This window comes from Clarias gariepinus, chromosome 5 (genome assembly GCF_024256425.1).
Source record: "Clarias gariepinus isolate MV-2021 ecotype Netherlands chromosome 5, CGAR_prim_01v2, whole genome shotgun sequence".
NCBI classification, from domain to species: domain Eukaryota; kingdom Metazoa; phylum Chordata; class Actinopteri; order Siluriformes; family Clariidae; genus Clarias; species Clarias gariepinus.
This window is the reverse complement of record NC_071104.1, coordinates 34,712,623-34,735,395: the sequence shown is the minus strand read 5'-3', so window position 1 is coordinate 34,735,395 and position 22,773 is coordinate 34,712,623. Positions and strand designations below refer to the sequence as shown.

Sequence of the window (22,773 nt, the reverse complement as noted above, 5' to 3'; positions counted from 1 at the left end):
AATAAAATGAGGGAGTGAGAAGAGAAAAATTAAATGCAAACATATTGCTCTCAGTTCCACTGAAAAATCCCTTTAAATCAAGTTATTGCTGAGTTGTGACATTTCATTTTCGGCCAGTTTTTGAAACGACCTTGACGATTTACCATGAGACATATTTCTTCAATCCTCTACCAATTAAGCTTTCAACTTTGCACATATGCTAGTCATTAGTGTGGTTTAAAAAAAAAAAAAAGAAAAGAAAAAACACTTGGCAATTTAGTTTGGCATCTCAATAATACCAGGGAGTTCCCTTCGGTTTGGAGCGATCAGCAAACAACAGATTTTGAGTTCAGAGTTCTTGATGTAAACAGCTTCTCCATACACACCGCTAACCAGGAACATAACCCTTTTGGTATTTTGGTGAGGATGTAGAGATAAATGTAGCTGTGAAAGTTGGTCTGACAACACCAGGCCGAATTAGACACTAAAGATCCTAGTTTCATAAAGGAAATGAAAATCATCGGTATACTCTGTGCTATAAAGGACACTGTGAAATAGAAATCATAACACACGTCATTTACATGATGTATCATTTTACTACACACACACACACACATACATACACACTATATGGCCAAGGGATTGCAAAGATTTTCTGAGGACAGCTGGGGATTACTGATCATTCAGCTTCATGAGCATTAGTGAGGACATTTTCTTTGTAATCGGTGCTCCAGTTTATCTTAAAGATGTTTGGGATGATCTTAGTTCCAATGGAGGGAAACAATTGTACAGAATGTCTTTGCGCACTGTGTTACAACCTCAACCACAAATGGCTGCTATGCTCAGGAATCCACAAACTTTTGTCCATACTTTATGTACCATGACACATTTGCTTAGTATATATTGTGCCTCTGGATGTCCAGTAGATATGGATATAAGGATATTACAACCATAAGGATAAACTGTGGTATTTTGCCTGCGTTTTGAGTCAAGTTACTCCACTTTACAGATTTTTATAGGCAAAACACAATTTGCTAATTATTTATCAGTCAATTTCCTTCCACTTTACAATTGTGTCACTTTGTGTTGGTCAATTACATAAAATTCCAATAAATAAAACACTTACGTTTGTGGTTGTAACATGAAAATGTGGGAAAGTTTGAGAAATATGAATATTTTTTCCAAGGCACTGTATGTATACATTATAAATAATCAGATCGCCCTTGATAAAAACCGATGGCAATAGAAAGAAACCTTAAGAAGAACCGGACTCAAAAGGGAACCTGGGTGATGACGGATAACTAAACTAAGGTTGCAGCTACAACATTTTAGTAATCGAGTATTCTCTAAAATCGAGTAATTAAAAAATGTAATCTATTAATCGGATAAAATGTACTTTTGCTTAATTAAACAGCACTGTAAAATATATGAGAAACAAAGGTTAATTGGTTTTCTTTTAATAAAAATCAACTTTTATTTTTTAAATGCATACAGCATTTTATCAAAAATAAACAGTCATTATTCACAATAGAAGGAATATCTTAAAGTTGACTGAGATGAATTAAGTGCATTACAGTGCCATACATTTTTATTTTAAAGCCTTTTCTTAGGTGCAAAACTAAAAAAAGGTATTTCAAATGACTAAGTATCAAAAAAACTAAAGCAAACATTAAAATAAATAATTATACAAAAACACCAAATTGTGCAACTTAACTTTCTAAAGAAAAAGTTCTCTTATTTGGCTCGCAGAAAATTTTATCGCTCCTTTCCATTTTGTAGCCCGCAACAGAACGCTCCCTCAAATCAATACACAACTGTTTGCGTCTCCTTCGGCTTTGTGGGTGACGTAAGCGCTTCTTCTTTGTCTGTGTTTACTGGCCGCTTGCACCCAGAAGCGTGCAGTGTCACGGCAAACAAATATAATTACGCAAGCTTTTAAAATTACGCAAGCTTTTAAAATTTATTAAAAGAAGCTTTGAGGCAGAAGATTTCCTCGTTCATTTTTTTGTAATCAAATTACTCGAGTTACTCAAGGAATCGTTTCATCCCTATACTGAACACCCGTGGGATGATCCTGAACTGGATCCTCCTCACAACACATCAGTTCCACTAATTCCCCTAATAGCTGAATTTATCCCAAGTTGCTCTTGCTTGCACATACACTTCGTTGTGTTTTTGTACAGTATTTCTTGTCTGTTTGGATTGTCGTAGATAATCAGCTAGTTAGGTATCATAATTAGCTAGTGAGTTCTGTAGCGCCTTGGTCCAGGAGGGACGCCGTTTCATTTCGTGTAAACGTTGTACTGGACTGGTACATATGGGGGAAAAAGTTTATAAAATTCTACTTGACAACGGAATCCCAGAAGAGTAGATCTTATCATAACAGCAAAAAAGAACTAAATCAGGACCAGGATGTTCAACAAGCTCATGTCTGTGATGATCAGGTGTTCATAAACAATTGATAAGGTTGGTTGATTTCAGAAAAAACATGTGTAGGGTGATTTTTGCAAAATGTACATCCTTTAAAAGCAAAAAAAAAAAAAAAAAAAAAGCAACGCTTTACTTACAACTGGAAAAATCCGAATATCTATATTTACATGACAGAAAAGTTAATCTCCCTGAAAGCTGAGGAAATCATAGGCTCTTAACTTTTGGCAGTAAAACAAGCTACTTAAAGCACTCCACCTCCTGCCATAAAACTACACTGCGCAGCAGCACGGGGTTCTGGGTAAGAGCCAGCTGCTGTAGAAGTCACTTCTTAAACTGGTGGGGTAGAAAAGAACATGCAATTAGCAGAGAAATGTGATAGAATAACCAGTCTTCTGGGAATGAAGTGGCAGAGAGAAGAGTGAAGGAGGGACAGAGGGAGTGCCTCTCATTCGCCGTATGTTTCAACATGGACGCCAAAAGGAGGATGTGTCAGGTTTTTAAGGAAACAGTTGAGTAGTGGAAGCTGCTTGTGCTGTATGACTGGTACCGGCTGCGGTAAACCTCTCCCTCTTCAACGTGTAGGTCACTCGTGAGAACGGCGTTAGGTCTTCCCTTGACTGTCCCCATTGAGGTCACCTCTCTGCCTGCAATCAGTACGGCGACCTAAGTTCTAGTCCAGACGGCACCATCTGCTATAGCAGAACGGCCGGAAGGAAAAAAAAAAAAAAAAAAAAAAACGGCCCGGGGGGAGCGCTGGCCTACATTACGATCCTGAAACAGGTGGTGTGCAAATTAAATGGCACCTCCAACACACACACACACATTTCTAAGCAGATATAAAAACGTGACTCTTCTGGAAGGACACAGAGACATTATTTGTTCATGTTGAGACAGAATGCAGGGCTGACAGTCTTTCCTCATGGTGCATGATTGACAAGAAAGCTCGCTCTGCAGTCCATCACTTTTATACACACATTACCTTGCTCAGTAGGTCAGCATTGGTGGATTCATTAAAATGTACATGTTGGGTTTTTGCTCTGTTCTCTGCACAGTGATTTAAAACTCCTAAACAGCTCAGGTTTAATACCTAAAGCGAGAAAAAGTTTTTCCCAATTGCCTAAGAGGCAAAAGTGATTGTTAAGAGGGACCAAAAAAATTCAACCAAGCCCTTACTTAATATGCAGCCATCAGTTTTACCATCAATATTCCAAAAGCCATTCGGTGAGACTCAACTTGTCACTTCTTTATAGTACAATCAAACATCTATAGGGCGGAGTCAGACCCGACCCAGCTCTGCCTATCTGGGCAGAGTTTAAACTGAAGTGCAGGAGGTGGTGACAACTCAGTGTTTCAGGATGGATAAGTGTGTTTTTATGTGGTACGGTGTCCTGAAAATTAGGTTTGGATGAGTCTATAGTAGGAGAAGGTCAGGTCAGGTCAGGTCCAGCTCAACCTCTTGGACTTTTGTTGAGGACTGTTTGAATTTTCTGCCTGAAACCCAGGCTAATTTGAGTATAAAAAGTTTTCTCTTTTTTTTCTGGCTCAATGAACCATCACAAAAAAAGGGGAAAAATGAAGGGTATTTTAAAGCAGATTTATTTAGCCCTCATATTTATATATATATAAATAATTCAATGAAAATACCCAAGCTGTAAAAAAAAAAAAAAGGCCTGGGTGGGAAAAAAAAAATTTCTTTTACTAAATAAACTACATTTGTGATATCGTATAACCAGTGTTTCTACTCATCAGCTGCAGTTTATCTGTGCCTCCTGGGAACATAGTTTTGTGCGTTTGTGTGTGTGTGTGTGTGTGCGCATGCGCTCGAGAGTGTGTCGAATAGATCAAGATTTTTAGCAGCCTTTTAAAAATTCTGTTCACTTATTCAGCAGAACGAGACAGAAAAAAGCAGAGATTTCCTATTTAAACAGATAACCAATTAAAATTTTAAGGTGACAGCTTTTATTTATATAGGATTTTTATTTTTTTGCTATACCAAAGCTATTATAGCGCAATAGTCAGAATGATATTTGACGTTTTAATACAAAAAAAAAGTTTTTCGAAAAGTTCAAAGCATTTTTTTAAGTCTTAGAATTGACAGTTTAATAAGGACGTTTTTTTTCACCTTTAAAAATTTCAACCTAGTTCCATATTAGATAATTTTTCTATTTAGCGTGGCCCTGATTACAATCGCAAACTTTTCAGTATGGATAACGAGCAATTCACAGGAGGGTCTTTTACTGCACATGGTGGTGTAGAATAAAAACATACCTTATAATATATAATAACATATTTGAAATATTAGATAACTGATATTCAAGCCTACACTAAATAAGCCTCTACAGCACTAGCTGATTTGCATATAGACGCATTAGGGTCTGTGGTTGTAACTATAAACACTGATGCCTATCTGTTTAACAAGTTAAACAACTTTAAAGAGAGTCTAGCATTAAAGCAGGTTATTCATGAATGACATGGTCAAGGAGGAGAAAAAAAAAAAAGTTAATAACCTCCTGCATAACAACCTGCGTCTTAACCGCAATCGCATCTCATAATGAGTCTTGAGCTTGACTCAGGTACACAGATCACTGCAATACAAGGCCCCATACATGGACATCAATCTAGATGGTGTGAAGAAATCCTTTAAAAGCAGCTATTAGACTGGAGGAAATTATACAACTTGTTTGTGTACAGCAGTGGGAAATAATTGCTTCTTGCCTGATTTCATTTCGTCATTACGGTCCATTACACTCAGTCGGTGTAGAAAATGGTGCCTCTGACTACCTGCGGCGCCATCTGACATTTTCCAAGAACACACACGCTCGAAATTGTTCTTATGTGGAAACAGACACCCGTTCCTGGTCGGTATCAGATTAACTAAAAAGAAATCCAACTTTTTCTTTTTTTGGGGGGGTGGGGGGGGGGGGCATAGTGGATTTTGAAGTAGGATTTTAAAATCTTCCTTAGGCTGAAAAATCCCTAGAAATGCACAGAGGACAAGCCGTCTCTGTACAGCAGCAAAACGGGACTGCTAATCATACAATGAACAGAACAAAAAAAAAAAAAAACATACAGAAGAAAAGAGAATCAAGAAAGAATGAATGTGTGTTTTTTATTTTATTATTATTTTTAAATGTTTACATGAGTCATCATTAACCAAATGTTTATACTCTTATTTTATATACATTTATTTATTACTCATTCTATACTCTATTCTTTTTTTTGTCTATGTAGAGAGAGGAAGAACAAAACAAAGGACTGATAAAGAGAGAGAGAGGGGGGAGGATCAAAAGGAGAGCTTAAGAATAAAAGAAGGAGAGGGACAGAATGTCAAAGGAGAAAAGACGGAGCATAGGAAAAAAAGGGTGGAAAGAACAAGTAAGCAAGAGCAAAGGTGTGACAGAGAGAATGGGGAAAAAAAAGAAAGGCCTGAGGAAGTGGGACAGAAAGGAAAGGAGGAAAAACAGAAAGGATAGAGAGAATAAAAATGCAAAGAGCAAAGGAAGGACTGGGAGAGTGGAAAAAAATATATGGCAAGGGAGACAGGGAGCTAAAAGTAGAGACAGAGAGAGAGAGAGAGAGAGAGAGAGAGAGCGGCACTCACCTCAAAGCCGAGCCTGTCCTTCTCCTTCCAGAAGCAAAAATGGGTCACCTTCTTGTCCCAGAATTCATCAGGCTTCACCACACACACTAAAGACACCTCAGCTGGGATCACATTCTAAACACACACACACAGAGCAATGTAAAAGATAATCACTTTTGTGTGTGTTAGTGTGTGTTATGGTGAGTTGTGATGGAGCGTCAGTGTGACCGGCTGTGGCTGCTGTCTTGGAGGAAGCGCGAGTTAGGCTTCACCTGGTTTAACTCTCTTGTATGGACAGGAGAGGGAATTATTTTATGTCTGATCATTAAACTGTCTTTCTTAACAGCCAAATGTATACACGTCTGGTCTGAAAACTCCTTTGTCTGAAAGTGCAAATGGCTGGAGGAAAGCATAAATATCGGCACCTCTATAAACCATGAACGCCCTGGCTCATCAGCTTATCGATCAGCCCTTTGTACGCGGATGGGGTTGATAAAACTATAAAATATTGCAAGTCGATCTGTCCCCGAGATCCTTTTCTAGAAGTTCATCATCATTTCCATATAAAACAAAACCCATCTCAGTAAGATTTTAGAACCCGCCCCACCAAAAAAAATAATGTAATTTAAAAAGTGAAACTCATTTCGAATTTCAAATGTAAAGTCATATTTCAAGCCTTTTTTGTTTTACAGCTCATGAAAATGAATGACCCAGTATCTCATTTTCAATGAGATCAAAAACATATTTTAGTTTGAAAAGTTGGTTAATTTATGCACTTTGTGCTAAAAAGTCTCACCTAGACAAAAAAGTGAATTTTTATAGGAATTATAACACCATTTTACATAATACTTGCTCTGTTTTTTGTAAATATGCACATACATTTATATTCCTATCAGATAAAAAGACACATTGGTTAAATACAATGCCCCTTTTATATGTGGTGTACTTTTTGAATTCAAATCTTTTAATCCTAATTGTCATTCAGATGAAACTTGGCCGATTTGGATTTCACATAAATAGACAAAAACCTGAAAAAGTATTTTATCCTAAAATGCTAAATCTTAAAATATTGGAACATGAATCTGACATGGTTACAGACACTACAGAATTTTTGCGTTTTAAGATTTAACTAAAAAACAATTTAAGGATACATTCCTAATTCACATGGCGCTTGCCATAAGTACAGCTGATCATGATTCACTGCGGGTTTTGGCGACGTAATCAGGTTTCCATCTTTCCGCACGTCGGTCCTCTCATAGTCAAACCGCACAGGTGAGATAGGGGTATAACAGCAGGAATAACAGAGGGGGGCGGGGCTTGTGGGACGACTTTGACACACACAAACGGATTGGGAATGACTGCTGTCTGGCTCACGGATTACATAAATTGTCTGAATAACGGATTACATTTCTGAAAAAGTAACTAAATCAATGAGAACTTAAATGGCGGACCGAACGCGTTAGATTACATGTTACATCAAAAAAGTATCCAAGTACTTTGTAACCCGTTACACCCAACACTGGTCATGACTTGTTCATTTACAGTTATGCCATTTGCCAGATGGCCTTTTGCAGGGCAAATTACATTTTTATATCATTACACACATGGGCAGTTGAGGGCCTTCGCTCATGGGCCCAAAAAGTGGCAGCTTTGTAGTGGGGTTTAAACCTGGAATGTTTCAGTATAGCAACACCTTAACCACTGAGCTACCCCTTCCCTGTTCAGCATAAATTACTACAGTACTTCAATGCTGCATAGCATGAAGGCAATTAGCTTGTGGCACTGCTGAGGCGTTACTGAAGACCAGGTTGCTTGATAGCATCTTCCTCTTTAGTAGAGCCCACGGATTCTCTATCGGGTTCAGATCAGGCTAATTGGCTGACGAATCAAGCACAGTAATTTCAGTCAGCAAACCAGTTAATGGTAGTTTTGTCACTATGGACAGGAGATAAGTACTCTGGGACATTGATTTCCCAACGAAATGAAAAAATGACATCTGTAAAAGAGGATGTTGAATTACTAATCAATAGTCCAGGTTTTATCCCCCCACCTTAGCCCAGGTAAGATGCTTCTGACGTTGTCTCTGGTTCAGAAGTGGCTTGATACTCGGAATGCAACAGCTGTAACCACTTTCCTGAAGACATCTGCGTGTGGTGGCTCTTGATTTTCGACTCCAGCATCACTCCACTCCTTGTGAAACTCACCCAAGTTCTTCAATAAGCTTTAATTGACAATCTTCTTAAGTCTGCATTTATCTTTGTTGCTTGCCCACCTCTTTCTTCCACACTTCTGCTTTCCAGTCAACATTCCATAAATATGCTTCGATACAGCACTCTGAACAGTCTGCCCTTTAGTTGATGATCTCTGTCTTAACCTTCATGTGGATGGTGTTGCTATTTTTCTGGACAACCATCAAGTCAGACGTCTTCCCCATGATTGTGGTTAAATGTACTAAGCTAAACAGCATTTATAGTAATTTACTCAAACTTGAAGTGAAATATTTAAATATTTTGAGATATTGGATTTTCCTTTTTATTTGTGACCTGTGAGCACTAATCGTCAAAATTTAAACCCAACAAAAAAGGCTTAGAATATCTGACGTGACATGTAATGAATCTACAATCTACAATTGTGTAATCTATTGAGCTGTGCTGTATATCAGCTGAAAATGTTTGCCATTTTTTCCTCTCGAGATAAAAACATGGAAGTGAACTGTGACACCAAATGAGAAGCAGACGCGGAGAAGTCTGTTTTTCAGTCAGTTCCCCTCAGGCACGAAAGAGATGACCAATTTTGGGCAGAAATGCTCTTCGACACTGCTATTCAGTGCTGCATGTGGAAATAAGGGAGAAATCTGCCATTGCTGAATAGAATCAAGTGTTTCTAAAAAATTAAGGTCAAAGGCTACGAGCTCTGCCTGCTGCAACAGAAAATAGGAGAAGTGTAACGCGTCTCTATGGGATGAGGCCCAATCCTTCCCTTTTCCCCGCAAAATGTTTTTCTCCCTAATCATGCTCTGAACTTTTTTCAGTTTATAATTATATAGTGCATTTAAACCTTTCGTTAACAGGCACTTTCAGTAGAGAGTGTTTAAATACATTTAAAATAAAAATGTGTAAATAACGAGAGTACACACTGCTACTAGCATAAGCTTATCACTGAATAAATGTGTGAAAAAGGACTATGCAAAACCTACTATGTAGTGATTGCCACATACTGCTGCTGTTTCGATGGTCTGCAGTTTTTGTTCTCAGGGAGCACAATGGCTTTTCTGGTGGTGATTTTAAGGAGGCACATTAGAGCCAAAATACCCCCTCGGCGTCTGTTTTTTTTTTTTTTTTTTTTTAAACTGTAATCTTTTTATGATTTAATGTTTAGTCAGTTTAAACAGTTACTGACAGCTCAGTTTCTTTGTAAATCTGACATCGTGATTAAAACTTAAGACCCTTAACATAAACTCAAAGTATTAACTACCCTAGAAAATCAAGGAGAGAAAACAGACTTTAATAAAAGTTTAAGATTTTTAAAAATATTTTTTAATCCTTACTCTAAACTGCTAATGTTAGCTCTCTAATAAATACTACACAACTGTGCAATGGGAGCCACAGAATTTATTAAAATTAATCAGGAAATGCATTGTGCAAAAATCTTCCAGTCATGGAGCTCATTCCCAGACAAACGTTAACTTCTCCACCGTTTATAGGGTGCCATCACTTATCTGCCTCGATAATTAAGCTGTTAGTATCCTGTTTCGTACATGAAACAGAAAGAAAAAAAGAAAAAAATAATAATACTAATAAAATGAACCAAAGACTTACTAAAACTTGGCTTGGCATCATTTATGTTCTAAACGTAAAAGCAAGTACAGTCTATAAATACCGAAAATAAAAACTGCTCAGAGCTGCCCGTGTTCTTCCTCCAAGATTTCTGTGCATTTCATGTGGGATCAAGGTGTTCACTTCATGATAAAACACAGTAAAGCGTAAGGCAAGAGTCAATCAATCCATATCGAGTCTCCACCCACATACACCACATGTTAATAAAAGGTGCATATTGGCTTTAGCTTCTCACAGAGAAAACTTCTGAGCAATATATTCTCATAAAGAGTCATGGCGTGAAGTAGGTCAGATCACACAGGGTTTTATTAAAATACATCTCTACGGTTGTAGGTCACAGAATCTAAAAAATAAAAAATAAATAAAAAAACAGGCAGAGGGAGCAAATGTAGTTTGTGTTACAAATAATCCCTGAACCGGTTTAAATCTGTGCTTCTTCTTAACCTGTAGCTGGTGTAGAAACGTTCTGGCTTTACAGAACAACTAGACTCTGTCCTTTTCTGCACTGAAAGCTCATTATTTAGAGGAGTGAAGTAAAGGAAGCATTAACACACACACGGGAAACAATTTAGTCTACAACACAACGGGCTTCTTCCTACACAAACTATAGCTGATGATGTCGGAAACCAACTTCCTCTAACATTCAAGTGGAAGTGTAAGCACACACAGACACACACAGACACACACAGACACACACAGACACACACAGACACACACAGACACACACAGACACACACACACAGACAGACAACTCTTCCTACCTGGAGCATCAAAACGACCGTCTTCACTACATTCCACTGAGATCTCCGGCCATCCACGATGACTGTGAAACCACGTGCTTTACACTTCTCACTGTAAAAACACACAAAACTGACAAATTTAGAGAGACTTAAATAAAAATGGATAGAGAAAGAAAGAGAAAATGAGACATGGCTGCATAATTAAAAAGAGAGTTTGATAGCGGGACTAAGGTCAAGAGAAAGATGTACAGTAAGTCCCTGACAAATGTGTTCCATTCCCAGGAGCATGTTTATAAGTCGGATTTGTTCTTATGTGCGACACAGAATCTTGACATAATTAAACAATGTAAAGCATACCAATCAATCCACTTGGCTAAATCTAGGCGGTGCACATGTCCCCTATTCCCCACACTGCCAACATGTGGCCAAAAATCTGTAAGCTGCATGGCGCTTCAACAGATACCATTTTGTCTCAGAGCTGTTTTGTAGACTGTGATGATTTTGGAAATTAGGATTATTCACCATCAAGACAGGTTTAAAGGACAGCCACTTTTTATCATCGTGCTTCTAGACTGATTTATTGAAACTGACGAGGCCGACTTATTCCGCCCGCACCCCTAAACTTACAATATGATGTTTTATACGTTCACATACATACTGAAAATATTTTATATAAATTGTAAATATTGGTACACTAATACACGTGAGCTACTTCCGCAATTTGTCCGTATCTACGAGCATTCGTAGAACCGCGGCAAGTTCGTATCTGTGAAAATTCATAACTTGGATGTTCTCAAGTTGGGGACTTACTGTATAAAAAGGTATTAATAAGATGAAACAACAAATAAAAAAATTTGATAAAAACGGCCAATCAATGAAGTATCAGGATGTAAAGGTTTGCCAACACGGAGTTGCTGTCAGCCAAACTCATGTCATTTGAGCTGAAGTGTGAATGCCGTTTTTCTGCATTTCGGGTGTGGTCCCGAAATCTGATCGTTTTTTTTCCCCTTTTTAAAAGAGAGCGGCCTTGGGTTCGCTTTGACTTGTGCTTTATTGGTCTATAAAACCAGACTTTTAGGGAAATGCTGGAGTGCTGGATTTTTACCTTTGGTGTATAAGGAATATATATATGTTTTAAAGTTTTTTTCCACTCAAAGATGACATGCAATGCATTAAAGAAGCATTTTTTTACTCAAGTGTCAGTACCATGATGAGAAAAAAAAAAAAAAAAAAAAAAAAGCTAATTGATAAATCTAGAGCCAACCATTGTGCAATTAAGTCACAATCTGAAAGGTGCATGAACACAAACCAGCCTCCCGTTCCCAAACTAACCTATAAATGTGGACTCTAAATTATACAAGATGCCGTAAAGAAAATTTTGGGGGATTTTGTCATAATGGAATAGAAATTTGAACAGAGATAACTAAAGAGACAGAAGCACTGATTTAAAGGTTGATATTATTAAACAACTAACCGAAGAGAAAATGAATGAACAGAGAGAGAGGCAGGCCCTAACATTTCTACTCAGCAACACAATGATGTGCATTTACCAGAGAATGAGAACAAGCCCTAACCTTTCACGCCATGTTTCTGTCCTACATGCACTGAAAAATCCACACTCGTCCGTTTGCCAAGTAAGGTGATATTTTAGCACCGACTCAAATATTCCAAGAATACAGGCCAGCTCTGAAATGAAGGGGCGTGTCGGACTGCAGCACGGCTCGGCTGGCATTTAAATGGCACTCTGGATCGGTCTGAAGGGTCTGTGATCAGACGCCAGGCTCATTAAATCGCTTATACAATATCGGTGTAGAGCAATCTAAGAGAAGCGCGTGTGGCAACACGGGAACATGCGACACTTTTAATAATTAATGGCAGACACAAGAGAGTCAAATTTAGGGGAAAAAAATTATCAAGATGGAGAGCAGAAGTAATTACATGAATTTTAATACGGTAAAGCTGCTGAGGCCCAAAGTCCTTCCTGCGTGCTCATATATAATAGACTCTGGAAATAAATCCGGTGGTTTTATCACTTCACATCACTGTAGGTTTCTATAGTAACAGCGGGAGCAGGTAGTGGACACTCCATACATATAACCTTTGTTATGCTACAAGTATCGTTTTGCACGCTGATGTGGTATAAGAGGAACAAAACACTTATGAACATATGTATAGTAAAATAACCTAATACACGTTGGGGGAGGGGCAACCTCACATTGCCTGAAGGTGACTTACACTGGCAAGATGTTGATTATTTTTCTATAACAGCATGCACACGAGTTTCATGCCTCACTTAACTTAAGGAAGAAATACCTAAAGAGCAACAGGCCAAAAAACACTGCAATTCGAAACTAGCGTATGACACACAGAGTTACTTATTCCCTTTAAGCACACACATCTGAAAGTGTTTTGTTTTGTTTATAGGCTGCACAGTGGATTAGTGGTTAGCACTGTGGCCTCACACCTCCAAGGTCGAGGGTTTGATTTCCACCTCAGGGTCTGCGTGTGTGTGTATGGAGTTTGCATGTTCTCCCCGTGCTTAGTGGGTTTCCTCCTGGTACTCTGGTTTCCTCCCACAATCCAAAGACATACAGATTAGGCTAATTGGTGTTCCTAAATTTCCTGTAGTGTGTGAGTGTTAGAAGTGTCCAGGTTGTGTCCAGGCTTCCTGTGACTCTGAACAATAATCAGTATAGAATGAATAAATGATGTTTTGCTTATAAAAAGATCTAATGTAATACACCATTCAAGCAATGAGTAACTTCCTGCTCAAACCTCTAGACCAATCAGATGCGAGCACTGAACCATTTGTTTGTGTAAATCACAGTAAGATGATTTCTTCATGAACCTCTTAGTGGTGTGTCAATCTGAGAGAGTGCTCCTGTCTGTATAAGCTACAGATGTACTAATATGAAACAGGTTCTGCACCTCCGCATGCTGCAAACCAGAAACACTTTAGCCATTTTGCTACATGGTGTCGCTGCCAGGGTGAAGCAGGTTAAGAGGGGATCCATCTTCCCCTGGCAAACGCATTACAAAACAACTGGCGAGATCGGAAGAGAGGAGAGCAATGCATCAAAAACCTTTTAGAAGCACAGAGCGAACGCAATGCTCAGAGGGTCTTAAAAAAAATCAATACCGAAAATGTTTAATATTGAAGCAATAAAGGATGACTGATGATACGAATCCCAATAGGGAATAAAGCAGCAGCTGCTGCTGCTGCTGCTACAAACAATGAAGCAACAGTAATAATAATAATAATAATAATAATAATAGGAACAAGAAGCACACTACTGCCAACTACTAATAAAGTAAAGGAAATGTATTTATGCCATGTTCATGATGCCAAAGGGACCATGTTAATTTAGCTAACATCACTCTGTCTTTTAGTGCTAATACACAACAAAACGTGGACAACAAAAAACAAAAAAACTACTTAAATATTCAACAGATCAGCAGGTACTTATGATGCTGTGGAAAAGAGGTGGGAGTTTGCTGACCTGGGGATGCCGAGCAGGTAGTCCAGTGTGGAGCTGAGCTCCTCCATGCTTGTCTGCTCCGTGCATAGCGGGATGGTTAGGATCAGGCCACTGCGCCGATCTTTACCTCCTGAAGAGTAAGAAAGATAGAATGATGACCAAATTAGGAACAGGAGGTCAGCAGTATAAGGCAGTCCCCAACTTATGAACGAGTTCCCTTCTGAAAGTATGTTCATAAGTAGGATTAGTTCTAAAATCCAACAGTGAGTCTTCTATGTCTTTGACTTAAATATACAAGATAAAGCAAACCAATCCACGTTGCTGTTCCCTCTCCCCACACTGAAAGCATGAGGCCAAAAACTGTAACTGCGTCTAAGGAAATGAATCTCACACGTCAAATGTAACAGTGTCGTCTCTGCACCTTTAAATCGTGAAGGGGAATCTCGGACGCCATTTTGTCTTAGAGCTGTTTTTCATTGTATGGGACTATGAACTCTCGTTGAGGATTTTCCTAAATTAGAATTATTGACCATCAGGGCAGCTTTACAGGACAGACATTTTCTCTCATCATGCTCCTGGACTGATTAAATGATTACGGTGAGGCAGACTCATTTTTCCAGCACCCCCACACGCACAAACATACATACTATATACACCAGACTTACATTCACTTACACACTGAAAATAATGTATATAATTGTAAATATTGGTATCTGGTGCACTGCTGTGTCTATTTTTTGTATAAGACACGTGAGCTACTTCCATGATTTGTTCGCATCTACAAATATTCGTAGAACTGTGGTCCGTTTCATATCTGTAAAAATTCATAACTCGAATGTTCGCAAGTTGGGGACGTACTGTACAAACATTTTACAACGTCAATCACACTTGACCAAACGAAATAATTACTTTAACACAGCGTTGCCTAATTTTGGTTGGACTGAAGGTGCAGATTTGCTTTCTAATTTTCTAACCAGTCCAGACAAAGTTTATACTATACTAAGGCGCTACAAAGACTTGTATGATACACAGTCCACATAATCTATGACTAATAGCGCAATAAAAAAAAAAAAAAAGGAACAAAAGAAAAAATTTTCAAAATATTGGTATAGCAGAGCTTATTTCATTTTATTTAATTCATTATTTATGGAAAGAGTCCTCATTGTCAAACCTATAGAACTGTCTTTTTATATCACAGAAAAGTGACATGGCAAGCTGCATTTTTTTGGTCTTCCTAACTTAAAAGAAAAAGGGGGAAAAAAGGAGATGCTGGTGAGGGAACAACTGTTTATAACATCTAACTTGGTTCACTGATGTAACACAACACCAAAAGCAACTATAAATGAATAAAATGTATTTTTGTTGGTAAATGGCTGTGTGGTGAGCAGATAAAACACGCTGGGCTGAAAGTTATCATACACAAAATTTTAGGGAGAAAATAGTAATGCTACTTCATGGTGAATATTTTCCAAAAGCAGCATGTCGCCTTAATGTTTAAATTTCTTGCACACAACACACACAGAGACAATGTCAGATGTTAGATTAAATAATGTGCCCTTGAACACTAACTGCTCAAACTGTGTATTCAAAAATGAATTTTCACCACAAAATTGTATTTTTCCCCTTCCCCGCACACTGACCTCAGAGCTTCACTGGAACTGAAACAAGGAGACCGCTGCATAAACTGTCTCTCTTTTATTAACTACAAGAAAGTGTGTTTCATATTTCAACACCACTTGATCCTAGAAATTACACGTTAAAACCCACGAGTGCCTGTCATTAGTGGTTTGAACTGTCCTTCACATTATAGCAGCCCGTAATCAATCAGCTTATACTGCGATAGACTCCTAAACAAGATGAGACAAAAGTTGTTTCCAGATGGCACTGTGGGAGAGAAAAGATGGGTGGAAAAAATCAGATTTTCAGATAAGGGGGGAAAACAGCAAAGCAAGGATGAAACCATGGTTCACGGACAAAAAAAAATTATAATAATAAATAATTTACAGACAATATTAACCTTATGAATGCAGTTCTAGTTAAATTTTCTTCTAACAGCAGAGTTTAAAACTGTTAATCATCAACAAGAGAAGATACTGCTCTTCTAACTAAACATTCCAGTACTATGACTATAAGATTGAACTATTCAGCCATGATAAGGGAGATGATGTGAATTGGATAAAGTGACCATGACACAGTAATCCCTTTCCTTCGAGTGAATTGAGGAACGAGAAACATGAGAGTGGAAATGAGAGATTTATTTCCTGTAATATTTAACATGGGTTTGACATGATCATTAAATGTTTAAACGGTCTCAGTGTGATATTTGTAAGTTGCCTTTGTTTAATTACTCTCATATAACGTTTATAAGCTTGATTGTGATTTTATTCTATAGTTCCTCCTTCTTTGTCTTGGGTTTGTGTGTTGACGTCTCAGTATAAAATGGTTGTTTTGTAACTTATGTTTGGATTACACTGCCCAGGCTGATAATGCGCACAAAATAAAAACTATCCTCTCCTGTTGAATTCTGTCTGAGAGTCTCTTGATTCCTTTGTCATCTAATGCTCTGGTCAGATCCACAAGGACCTATTACGATTTACCACAACCCCAGTGTGACAACTGATCCAGGCGATAGCAACATCACCTGGCTGAGTTCTAGTGACTCTAGTCCCGTGTGGTCCTGTGTATGACTGCATGGTTGAGATCCATCCTGTTAAAAAACCTTGCTAATAGATGCCTGTAGAGAAATCAGCAATCAGATGACTTCATTTTATTGCTACATAACAGCCTAGAAGTGAGTAACTGAAGCAAACCCAGATCATAACACTGCCTCCAGAGGCTTGTACAGTGGCCACTATGTATGATGTGTGCATCACTTCATGTGCTTCCCTTCTTATTCTAAAGCTCCTATCATCCATCTTTATGCTCCCTAGCAAACTGAAGCCTTTTTTTCTGATTAGTTTCACGAACACATGGTTTTCTTATGAACACACAACTGTTTAGTCCCAATCATGCGAGTTCTCATCACACTGTGTGTGTGGAAATGCTCTTACTTTCACTATTAAACATAGCTCTGGGTTTTCCCGTTGATTTCTTCCACAAAGTTGTCAGTCCAACACTATCCTTTCAGGCTTTGAAAATTTTCCTAAAAGGTTCGTAACCCAGTTCCAGATATTTCAAATCGCCTTAGTTGTTTTTTTCTAAAACTTTTTTGGCCATTCAGCATTTTATTACTATTATTATTCTTGAAAAATCATCTTTGACAGATAATATGCAACAAAACTAAAGTGCATGACATTAGATAGTATGACTGCTTCATTTGGTACCTGACAAAAACGCCAATTTCTTCTTCAGTACAGGCAAAATGGTGGAAGCCTCCATGCTTTAGTGATTCGCCCCTCAAATTAGACAGCTGTATAAAAAAAATAATAATAATAAAAAAAAAAGAGAGAGAGAGGTCAGAAAATCTTCACATTTATGTTCAGAAGTTTAAACATAATTTGTCTAATTAAATTAACTTAAAAATAAGACATGCCAAAGCCTTGGATTTGTACTTCATTTCTGATCGCCTTGAAGTAACAGTGTAAATAAACCTGCATTATTGTTTTGTCATCGCCATGCTGGCTACGCCTTGTTTCTCATATTTCTCTCCATTAAAAAAGAAAAGAGAAGACAAGAAACAGCTTTGGACATGTTGCACGTTGTTCAGAGCTGCATTCATTGTATTAGTCAAGAGAAAAAAAAAGAAAAGAAGAAGAAAATAACAAAATTAAAGAAAAAAAAAAAATCTCACACAGCTCTAACCCTCAGGATCGACCTGGAACGCCAATAGTAACAGCATTGCTTATGTTTCATGGTGCCAAATAATATCCTTTAGTGGAAATGTGTACCATATACCAGCGGACTCAACTCGATAAAATAATGAATGGGTCGGAAAATTAGATTGGGTTCCTTTGATTAAATCATCGTAAAGACGCTTCTACACTCTGCAACTCTGAACAACAGATTCCAACACCAACAAGGCTGTAAAATACTAAAACACTGAGACCGAGGAGAACTTGATTTTAACTAAATCGTTATATTTGAAGGCAGAGTAGATTATTTTAGATATTTTTTTAAATAATAAGAGGAAATTACAATGATGACATAAATATAGGGTCCAGCTCACCTAGCACTATTAGAAAGAAATAAACCCATTTGCCCTGACAGCAGAGGGAATAAAAACTGCATTGTGGTGCCAAGTTTAAGGACAAACATTTGTTTTTCTTGGATAAAAGTCCTTCTTCAGCTGTGCAAGCAAAGCGCTTTTCATTCTGTAAAGTCATGGGATGAAATTGTGTGCTTGCACATCTGAAAGGTGTCATGTCCGAAACTGGCTACATCTCTCTATATAAATCGATCAATATCAGTTTATCAGTTTAACATCTTCCATCATCCACCTTTCTGTGTGCTGTGTCTCACCTGAAAGAGTGCCCTGGAACAGTCTGGATCATTCTCTCATGCGTTATCTCTGTTACCCATGTCCTGTCAGGGGCACACAGGAAAGCAGAATGCATGTCAGAATAACAAACCTGGGACATCTTGGACTTTAGAAGGATAACACCACAGACAACCATGGAGAGGAACAAGCTTTGCTCCCACTTTGTTCTCTTTCCCTAGTCACAAACTAAGTTTTAAACTGCTGAGTGTGAACAGTTCCTTAAGTATCTGATAAAGTGCCAGAAATGCATTTTCATTATTAGCCTACACCCTTTAAAATACATTCTGCTGAAACACTTCTGTTAATAGAGGTATAATAAATGTATGTAGAAGTGGGTGCACTGTAAACCGCCAGATCATTAAACGTCATTATTTTATAGAACAGAGCCAGGATACAAAAAAAACTATGCCGATGTCTTGCAACTCGTCTTGTGCAATCCGTTGGTAAAGGACGGAAAGCTGGTTAAACAGCATGTTAACCAGCCATTATAAACAGAACTGATGGAAAAGGAAACTCCACAGCATCGCGGCTGAGCAGAAAACTTTTTTTCTTCTCATGACTGTGGTACAATTGTGTTACTGGGAGTTGCCTCAGTGTCAATGCTGAATAAACGAACAAGAAAAAAAAAATCTTGATAGAGGGGGGGGGGGGGGGGATTGCTGAGCTTGTACTGTTTGAACTGCTGATCTATACTACACTCACACATCAATGTAATTGAATGGAGATTCACTACCAAAATTATACCTGCTCAGCATTGGAAACATACTCAAGAGTCATCCTGCATCCTAAAATGAGCATCATATCTGAAATAGGCCAATGTGTTGGTTTAGATATGGACTTCATTACACTAGATTTCCCAGTTCAATAACTGAATCAATAACTTTATTGGTACTCATCAATATAATTAATCAGGTGATCAGGGGATCTATGGAGCCACATATACGAGTCTATGTTTCCACGTTCTACATAGCAACTAAAAACTGCACACAAACACTATGAGGCTCGTTCTTTACAATGTTATTAAATTTGTTTGAAATTAAGTGGATTAGCTAGCTACATGAGTTACTTTAGACCAAGTAAGACTTAAATAGAGAAGTTTGGTTTGGACTCTTCTTTAAGTGTGAGTGCCTTGTTGTTGTCAAAGACGGATAGCAGCTGATAATCAATGGAAACCCACGGGGTAAGAGCTGTTCTAACCATGTATTTAGCACCGTCTGTAGACTTTTTATCTCGTAGCGATGAGCTTTGTGTTTAAGAAGTTTTACAAAGCTCCCAAGATGCAGTCTACTTTGTTGTAAGGGTTTTATTTATTTATTTTTAAATAATGGATCAGTAGTACATGTTAATGTGTAACTATTATACTAATACATTTTTTGTTGATGAAAATATCACAACACCAGTGGATTATCACCACCTACTGGACTGGAGTGGAACAGACGATCTCCTTGCGCGAGACATGACATCTAAACAATTAACACCACAAGTTTCACTGAATATCGCAACAGCCAGAAATTGAATTTACGGTCTAAACTTGATTCACAGCTCAAAATTAATAAGATATAGACACAGATAAAAGTAACATTGTGTCCTTGTGGAGTTGAGCCGTTGGACAAACCCGGAATTATGGGCAAAGACGAATTTATGCAAACTTATGTAAAGCGAGTAAAAATCACATGATGGCCACCTAGTGACTGGCTCTCATGTGTTAAATGTAGGGTTTGGTGCCACTTTACATCTCCTCTTTGTAGAATATGATATGGTTTACCTCAGCCATTTTTCTTCCTCAAGTAATATAATGAGGCCTGGTCTCCGAGCAATCCTTTCAGAAATGTGCATGAAAAATATATTTAAAAATAAATAAATAAATAAACTTTTTTTCACTTTTACAAATTATTTTGGGTGGATTTGGCATGTATGATATGCAAAGAATTTTGACCGAATAAACATTGTAACCATTGCTTAAACATTTATCCATTAAAATTACGCATTCTGGAAAAATATAAGCAAAATATCTTGTGTGATGGTTGACCATAATTAAGCACCAAGATTAACGCGATTTCCTATGCCTACAAAAACACAAGCACACAAACAGAACCGTAGGCAAAGGTTTCGAGAATGACACAAATATTGATTTTTAGTCTGCTGCATTAATGCTTTTACATTGTTTTGCCAGATGTTACTCTGGTATACCCAAGCATAATTAATAAGTAGTTCATAAGTGTCAAAAGCTTTTATTGACAATTACATGCCATTCTTTATACATGCCTGAGTTCATAGACAAACTGAAAAATTGCACATATTAGTAATATTCAATAACTCAAAAAAGAACATTCTAAAAATAACACTTCTAAGAAAACTACACAGACATTTTTGGCTCTTCTAGTTTTGGGACATTTTTGGCCCCAAAAAAGTCCAAATATCAGCAGCAAAATACAAACTCATTATTAATAAGTTGTTTTTAGAAACTTCACTGAACTTACTATAAACAATCAAACCATCTACTTGGGATCTATCAGTCACAGCATACACAAAATCCCGTTCCCTCACTCAAAGTGCATGAATCAGGATGCGTACTATTCTCACACACTGTTTAGTACACTAGTATGCGGCCGCGTTCTAAAGCGCTACCCCGGCCTCATCGACTCTTACGCACTCGCGATTAAACAAGTACGCCACGGCTACATCCGGGTACCTTCCCCATATCCACTTCTATTATCACAGTTCAGATTAGGAACTACGGTTGGAATAACCGCTAAACTGTTTGAAATGTGTGCACGCGACTTAACCGTTTAAAATATCTGTATAATGTTAACCCTGAAACGGCATCGTTTTCATTGTAACTGTGATTTCTCCCCCCGCTCTGCTCGCGCCTGTGTGCGCGCGTAAGTGTGCGCGTGTGTATAGTTGGATACAACAGGATTTTTCTCAGACCAATGCTACATTTGTTAGCATGCAGTGTTTTTAATTAACATCCGTTACCCTCAGCGAAACAGCCCTTAGCTGTGTTAGCTTAGCAACCAATAAGGTTAAATGACACCAGTACTAATGGCTCATCCTCCTTTAGCTCACAAAAAAAGCCACGCATTATAACGCTCCGCTCGTAATAACAAGCAAATTCACGTGTAAAACGAATCTCTCAGTCACACTTTACCTTTTCTCCGGCTTCAGGCGCTGATATATTATATACACCCAGGAGCTGTTTATTATAAAACGACCATAGAGCTGCTAAATACCTTAGCCACTGTGTTTTGTGGAAAAGGGGCGGGTCGTATCCACCAAAGCCAGGCCCATAAACACGCCAACCAATAGAATTTGGTAAAAACGATGGGCGGAGCCAAGATGTAGCCAAACCCTGTGCATGGACACTTTAAATATAATAAATCTGACGAGTTTATATATAATACATTCTTATACAATAAAAACTATCAATATTGTGTATAGGGTCACAATGCTATATATAAAAAAAAACAAACTCAGAGGATTAAAAGAATTTAAGGGTCATACACACAGTCTGACCTTAACCCCATTGAACAACTTTGGTAAGAACTGGAACTGGAACAAGGAAACAAATCTGCAATGGGTCTGTTGTCTACAAACATGGTGGGTATCTAACTTGAGTGACAACTGTGTCTAATCAATACTCTAGACTATTTCTAGCTTTACACCTTCAGCAAGCGAGTCACCCACCAACACCCATGACATCAGCTATCCTGGTATTGTGTTATCCTGCCCTCTGGGACTCAATAGCAGTTGGTCCAAAGGTGTTGATTTCTTTTTCTATACAGCAGCTCTGACAGCAGGTCTTCCTGCAAGACAAATTTCTATGTTCATGGACTCACTCTATACGTTTCGGAGGTAAAAACTGACCGCCGTTCAAGACCGCCGTTGTTATGTCCAAGCCCAGAACTAGTTGAGATCAATGTTTAGTCCACATGATATTCAGAAACTCATTTTCCAGTGTTCCAGGGGGACACGGATGGCACTGTGGTTAAGGTGTTGAACTGCTGACCAAGAGGTCACCAGTTTAAGCCCTCCAGTTGCTGGGCTGCCTCTGTTGGACTCTTGAGCAAGGTCCTTTACCCATGTGTTTTACAATTGGACATCAAGCTGGCTACCCATTCCCGTAAGTAACTACCATTTATCTCAAGGGTGGGGTGTGTCCACCGCCCAGTGTGCCGAATGTCACATAGACAGAAGCCCCCCATTTTTCAGTGTGGACATGTCGACAGTGAAAGCAAAGTTTTTGTCATTT

At 38.2% G+C, this 22,773-nt stretch overlaps 1 protein-coding gene across 1 annotated transcript in view; it reads right to left on the bottom strand.

Moving 5' to 3' along the window:
- sestd1 (SEC14 and spectrin domains 1) overlaps nucleotides 1–21,790 on the bottom strand; it is a 55,436-nt gene extending 33,646 nt beyond the window's left edge. Inside the window, exons 1-6 of the mRNA XM_053497300.1 lie at nucleotides 21,673–21,790; nucleotides 18,503–18,565; nucleotides 17,368–17,453; nucleotides 14,066–14,174; nucleotides 10,587–10,677; nucleotides 6,011–6,124 (exon numbers count right to left, since the gene is read on the bottom strand). Of these exons, the coding sequence (XP_053353275.1) occupies nucleotides 6,011–6,124; nucleotides 10,587–10,677; nucleotides 14,066–14,174; nucleotides 17,368–17,422 (369 nt within the window). The 5' untranslated portion in view covers nucleotides 17,423–17,453; nucleotides 18,503–18,565; nucleotides 21,673–21,790. The remainder of the gene's footprint in view (nucleotides 1–6,010; nucleotides 6,125–10,586; nucleotides 10,678–14,065; nucleotides 14,175–17,367; nucleotides 17,454–18,502; nucleotides 18,566–21,672) is intronic.
- Nucleotides 21,791–22,773: the final 983 nt, after the last annotated feature.